The sequence below is a fragment of the Nestor notabilis genome, unplaced genomic scaffold (assembly GCF_000696875.1).
Source record: "Nestor notabilis isolate BGI_N333 unplaced genomic scaffold, ASM69687v1 scaffold12540, whole genome shotgun sequence".
Lineage (NCBI taxonomy): Eukaryota > Metazoa > Chordata > Aves > Psittaciformes > Psittacidae > Nestor > Nestor notabilis.
Genome location: NW_009912523.1, coordinates 14,287 through 21,366, shown reverse-complemented (window position 1 = coordinate 21,366; position 7,080 = coordinate 14,287). Strand labels below are relative to the sequence as shown.

Below are 7,080 nucleotides of genomic sequence, written 5' to 3'. Positions count from 1 at the left end.
TCAGCAGGATCATTTGTGCTGGTCAAAAGAAATTAAATCTTATTGTTCAGTCTGACCGATTTTTCACTCTGGAGATTGCTGAACTTGAACCATCCCTCATATGTCACCATCAGATATCAGATGACACTTTAGGCTCCAAATATTACCAGGTTCCTTGGAAAAGGAATAGGCCAAGTTTCATTGCTGCATTTGAACTGAAATTCAGCCTCCAAGGAATGACTATTCTACGGTGAACCAAGTGTAACACCCTAAATTTAGTCACTGCACATTTATAATGACAGATGTAAAAAGGTATATTGGCCACTGCTGGAAAATGCTGATGGACTTGTTCATGTTTTTCAACTGGAGTACATTTGCAAATGTTAAGCATGCAAGCCAAATTCTGGAAAAGTTCAAGTTTTATGCAGCTGTTTTCTTGAATCATAGAATGGTTTGGGTTGGAAAGGACCTTAAGATCATCTAGTTCCAACCCCCCTGCCATGGGCAGGGACACCTCGCACTGAAATAAAGTTTTCATTTTCATTTTCATTCCATTTGGACCATTTGCCTCTTTTTGCCAGGACACAGTGTCAAAAGCCATCAGTAGAATGATACATGTCCCTTTGGGTGAAATCTCATGCACATAATTCAGTATTTTCACAGCATTACTCAGCTGGGTCATTTTATTATGAGGAAAATGAAACTTTGAAAACATTTCCACCCCCATAACGTACCTCTTAAATTTAAATCTAAAAAAAACCGCACAATAAAAAACAATTCCTATCTGGCAAAAGTGGACTCCTGTATTTTCCAGGCATTATGTGACTACTTCATCATTTTTTAAAATAACATATGACATTAGTAATCTGTTTGTGACGATGTGAGACAGGCTCTCTGATTTCTAGTGTTAATGTGTTTTCAGCATCCTGTGTATTGTGTGAATGTAGTTGGAACACAGAACGCGCACAATCTCATTACCGTCTCTACAGATGGCAAAATGTGCTCCTGGAGCCTGGACATGCTCTCAACTCCACAGGTGGGTTTGTTTTCACCTATGCAGGGAAAAAAAGCACCCTCAGTAAAGCAGGATACCTGCTTAATGGAACCTAAAAGCCAAAACCTCACATCCTATACAAACTAAAACCGATGGATGCACTTGAAAGAGTACAGCTTGCTTCCAGCAGTCTCTGCTAAGAGCCAAAACCCATTTCCTTTACCACAAATCATGTAATTATTGTAATACGTTAATACATAGGTCAGTTTCAAGTGAAAATGAAATAATCCATTTTAAATCATGGTAATTACAGAAGTCGCCTGTGGTATAAATTGTACTTACTCTACAGCATTGTTTAACAAATACGGACTAGATTGCACTGTTGCTGAACACACCCTAGGCACTATGGGTTTCCAAGGCACACAGTCAGAAAGCTTACTTTGCTGCCTGCCTTCAGTAGCCAAAGGAACAAACAGTGTAAATCAAAAGTTTTAGAACTGATTTCCCCCCTCTGGAATGTTTGCTACCATTGTCTTCCCCCCCACACCCCGCCAATCCCCGCTTTGTATCAGAAATGAAAGGAAACCCAGGAAAATTGTCCAAACCACTAGTGATTATGATAATGAAAACTAAACAAAGAATTTGATGCTGAAAAAGGCCAATTGAAAGCATCTTTTAAGTGTTTTCCTCTGGAGTAGTATATTTTCTATTCTAACACATCATTCATTTTTTAGATGTAATTTCTTAGCAAAAAAGAAAATCATATAATTTTTCCTAAGCATCCTGGGATTTGATCTTATTTCAAACTGCTGCATAGAAACTCCTCTTCATAATTCCATTAATCATCCATAAATCATACATTAATGTAAAATTACTATTGAATTATTTACTTTTCAGTGTTTACACAAGAGGTGGGACTCCCCTATCCTGAGCTTAGCCATCTAGAAGCCATCTAGAAGCTAGGTCCCTGTCAAGTCTATGCTAGTAATTTTAGTTCCCTTTACAGTTACTGTAGAGAGACTGGGCGCTTCTGGAGGACGGCTCTCCCAGCCCATTGTAAAATACCATTTCAGATACCCACCCAAGGGTAAAGAACTGTCAAATCTTAGGATGGAAGGGGCTTCTAGAGTTCATCCCGCCTACTCTCCTATTCAAATTAAGGCCAATTTCAAAGTTCGATTGTGTTCATCTAAGGCAAAAGTATGGAAACCAATGCTCTTCTGGAATAGAAGTGAAGGCATCTAAAATGCCCCAGACATCTATGTTTAGGCACCTGAATCCCTTCCCCAGTTTCTCAGTTAAAAATCAGGAAGATAAATCCCACCCTTATGTATTCACTTAGTGAAATACTAAATTCTGAAGCAGAAATTTGTGAACATCTCGGTTCCAGTACTTCATCATTCAGATGGAATTTCCCTGCTCCAAACTGGCTTTCAACAAGGATGGGAACACACCCCACATTACACTGAAGTTTGGCGCATGGATCATGGCGATGAAGGCACAGGATTTGATGTCAAGCTGTAGCTTTAAACTGGGAGGAGTAGAGTGTTGCTGATGTGTGTCAGTCTGAAACTTTCCAAAGACACTGATCCAGAGCACTCATGTACAGCCATACAGCCATGGTGTAGGCGCTGGAAGGAGAGAGTCCACCACAGTATCTGGCCGTGTCTCCACAGACACACTAAATGATGATCTAACCCCACAAGTTTTTCACAGAAATATATGGTCCGCAGGTGCTCTGCCAATGCATTTACCAGATCTGGTTTTGCTTCTTTTTAGTAGAACCAAATGTATTTCAACGAAAAGTGTAAACCAAGCAGAAGTATTTCGCTATGGATTTGCAGCCATCTCCTCTCACAGGGATGCCTGCTTTCCTTAGCTATAGCAAAAAGACCTTCTGAGAAAAATGCTACAGGTTTTGGCCCTAGAAGAACAGCAGCTTAGAGATTTTAAACACAGAAAACATAGCCACTTAAACAGCTAAAAATGAAAATTGCTAAATCATTCAGTCCCTTTATGGATTCTTGGATTACAGCTTTTAGGTGGAACAACCAAAAAGTTGTGCAAAATCTGCTCTAAGCATATGCATCTTGCAATGGCCACAATCTGTTCATGCTGGTTGTACTTGCAATAGCAAAAATGGGCATGCTGCTTTACTTTGAAACGTAGCTACCAAATGAGGAAAATAAAAACCTTGCTGGTTGATAGCTTGATGGTGGAGCCCAGAGGGAGTGTTTACGGTTACCTCAGAAAATCCCTGAAAAGCAATGCTTAGAAAGGTAGAAGTGAGGACCCCAACTTTTCAATTTTGTTCTGCAAAGGGACAAATGGCACAGTCTGATAAATGCCTCAGGTGCACAGGGTACTACGTGTGTTTCTTAACGGACAATTGATTTCAGAAATGTTTGTAAATAGAAGGGTATTGTATGTTTTATTAGAGCCTGGGGCTGGCAAGGGTAAACATTAAGGTATTATCTTTAATTTCTGCACCATTAGATTTTAAATTCTCACCTGTCATCTCTGCCTGATTTAAGATGATATAGCGAAGACTAGTGCCTTTCAGACACTCTCAAATGTGTGGCAGACAGTGGTGAGGATGGCAGGAAAAAAACAGCCAATCAAAAGGATGGTTGCAGAATAATAACAAAATTGCAGAATAATAACAAAATTGCAGAATAATAACAAAGACCTGTTTTGGTAGGAGAGCATGGAGCTGGTTTACAATAAGTCCAAACCAGTGGCGGTCACAGGAATGGCTTTCCCAACCGGAGATGTCAATAACTTTGTTGTTGGCAGTGAAGAGGGAACAGTCTACACAGCCTGTCGTCATGGAAGGTGATGTTCAGCATTTTGTACTTTGATGTTGTGTACCTGTGTTGGCATGAGGTAGCCAAGTGTGTACGGAGAGTGTTTCATGTTTTTTCTCTTGGATCAACAGTGTCTGTACTGTTCTACTTCGCATGACTAGGACAGGAGTCACCTGACTTTGAGCGTCTGTGCTACAGCCTGTTTTACTGCTCCCTGCATAGTTGGTGGAGGGAAACAGCTACTCCTAGGTTTGCTTTCCTTTACCTTTTTCAGACATCTGCCTGAAGAAGAAATGACAGGTACCTCAAAAATGTCTCTTTCTCGCCCATGAGGTGAGATAGAGGTCTAAACAGCTAGTGAACATGTAGGTATCTATGCCTGGACAGGTCATATGAGCCCCTAGGAGGCAGTTTTGTTGCAGGGTAATCAGGCCTAAATTGCTCATAAGAGATGGCAATCTGCTTTATTTTTTACCGTCCTTAGCTCCATTTTCAGTCTCCACAAGCATATATCAGAGAAAAGCCACCATGGCCACACATGCATGTGAGTAACAGAGTATGCATGTCCCACTGCATGGCCATCCAGCGCCAGGTATTCTCATGCAGCTCTGTAGGCTGTGTCTGCGCAGCCAGGCTAGATATTGAGTCCTGCTAAGCCCCTGGTCACAATGGGCAGTTTGGACATGCCCACCCTCTCCAGGAGGGCAAGAGGGTTTTGCTGTACAGCTAGGAGCCATGCCATACAGTTTGCCCTCAATCTGGGCCGCTGCCTGGTTTATTTGCTAACAGGGATGTAGCTCCAGTGTGCCACACAGGTACACAAGCTCTGACTGACCTCTGGCTGCCAGGACTGGTACCCTGTGCTCGCACACATGTGGAGGTCATATCCCTTCCTCGCATAACCCAGGCTTAATACTGCAAGTTCCTTATTTTGTACCCTGTAAATCTTCAGGATGTTAGAGTGCTCTGTAGTTTCTGGTAGTAGCTTCATCCTCTGCAATACTTGAAAGGCTTTTGCAAAGAAACTTTATTCACTGATAGATTTAAAGCTCAACCCCCACCAATAGTTTGCAGTATTCTCTGAATTCATATTTTGTCATACTCTGTGCTTCTGTTGACCAAATAGACATCAATAAACTGGTCCAAGATTGTAAGGCTTCTATTACGCATTCCTAATATTGTATAAATAGGTTTACATATATTTTGCTCCATATAATTTTTATTTTAAACTATTTTTATTTTAGCCTGACCACCGACAGTATTGCAAAATTGTGTCTATTTAGGCATACTTACAGGCTATGTGCCGACTGATGGTTTGAATTAGTCTTAGGCTGCTAGCATAAATGAAGCATGCCCAAGGGCATTTCTCACTTCTGATCTTTCAGACATGCCTGATTTGTTCCTCACAAGATGAGGAAGTTGCCAGATACTCTTGTTAGCACAACTTTTTAGCAAACCTTCAGCTGACCCTCAAAAAATGCACTCCTTTCCTGTCCTGCCTGTCTTTTTGCTATCATCCCCGTTTTATTTCCAGAGGCTCCCATGTCTTTCAGCCCAGCACGGTGGAGCCATATGTTATTCTGGAAAAAGGTGTGTCAAAGTACAGCAGATATCCAAGGTGTCCTTAGTGCTCCAGAACTACCCTTATCCCGCCAACTACATGGCAGACAGGTGGGGATAAAATAAGAGGTGTGCTTTGTACCCAGCACTGCAGAGGCACTGCAGAGCTTAGTCCCTGCTCCAGCACAAGCTACAGGGTCTTGCAGGGAAGCCTAAGTGAGGCCACACTGTGATGGTGGTCAACAAGAGAGGTGAAGGGACCACGCTAGCAATACGAGGGACCAATTTCCTCCAGTGCAGCTCCTCATCTCCCTGGGTAAGCTGTACTCACACTAGGACAGGGCTGGAAGCCTTGTCAGAGCTGTGGCTATTCTTAATGTATTTTCTTCCACTGGCAATTTTTACATAATGTAACTAGAAGGGTAATTTCATGATTCCCCTTTCTGTATACGCTGTGAGACAGCACTGACAACTGATCTGGCGTCATTTGCTTCCAGGAAGAAGAAAACTGCACGTTCTCTCTTACACAGCATTGTATTTTTCCTTCCTAATAGCTATTCTAGCCTCAGGCTGATGAAATGCACATCTCCCCTTGTTCAAAGTAATGACTCTATGATAGCTGATCACAGGAACAGTTCCTTCTCTTTTTGTGAGAAAGGATTTGCTTCCTAGTGACTTGATCGGCTGCTGTGGAAAGTTATTTTAGATGTGTAAGAGAAAAAGAATTGCTCATAAGTCATTAACATATTTGCATTTTTATTTTAATGGTTATTCCTAGTGATAATGGCTTACTCACAGGCATAAACGATAGCATAATTATAATTTAGACTTATGATTATACATAAATGTTATTTCAAGCTCAGTAGTAGACAGTGTATGTAAAAGTGAGTAAGGCAAATCTTCAGAAGTAAGAGAATGTCTCCCTGTGCTGGATTCTGATCATTAATTGTGCCCAAAGGAGTAAACTTCTGCAGGCAAAGGCCTCACTGAAAGGAGAGAGATTTACAGATTAAGTGGAACTTTAAAGGGAAATACGAACCTAAGAGTAAAGAAAAATGATGTTAAATCACCAGGTGCTATATCACTCACTGAATGCAAATGTTTCTTCTTCCTACAGTAAAGCTGGCATTGGTGAAATTTTTGAAGGCCACCAAGGACCCGTCACAGGAATCAACTGTCACATGGCAGTGGGTCCAATTGACTTTTCCCATCTCTTTGTCACATCATCATTTGACTGGACAGTCAAGTTGTGGACCACAAAGGTGAGAAATCCCCACAGGAGTGGAATGGGTAATGCTGCTTGTGAAAATTCTGTTGTTAGAAATATTTCAATATCACCTATAGCAAATCCTAAGAATCAATTAAAGAAAAGCTGTGCTTACAGTAGGTGTAGTGATAAGTAAAATATAATCCTGTGTCAACCATATTTACTCTGGAGCATACCCTGCCCTTTAAAGGTAGCTTCAGCTGGCCTGCACTTCAGTATTAACCCTGGTGCTGAGCAATTTCACTAGGCGAGGAGATTAGGAGATGCAAGGCATCAAACAATCCATCCAGCACTCCCCGTGCAGACTAAATTGCAAGGCTGATACTATGCACCGTGATGGTGCAGCAGCAGGAACGCTTTCTTCTGATGAAGCAATAGGGGAAGCACATGTACGACTTAATGCAATCAATACCACTTGTAAAATTCATTGCTGTAGGAGGTTGTGATAGCCAGAAAGTATGAAGTGTCCCAGT

At 41.4% G+C, this 7,080-nt stretch overlaps 1 protein-coding gene across 1 annotated transcript in view; it reads left to right on the top strand.

The window, feature by feature from the left end:
• The window catches only part of LOC104409865 (cytoplasmic dynein 1 intermediate chain 1), a gene marked incomplete at its 3' end in the record, with an annotated part of 132,697 nt that extends 126,095 nt beyond the window's left edge, over window positions 1-6,602 (top strand). Inside the window, exons 11-13 of the mRNA XM_010019872.1 lie at window positions 902-1,015; window positions 3,675-3,808; window positions 6,458-6,602. Of these exons, the coding sequence (XP_010018174.1) occupies window positions 902-1,015; window positions 3,675-3,808; window positions 6,458-6,602 (393 nt within the window). The remainder of the gene's footprint in view (window positions 1-901; window positions 1,016-3,674; window positions 3,809-6,457) is intronic.
• Between the last annotated feature and the right edge of the window lie 478 nt (window positions 6,603-7,080).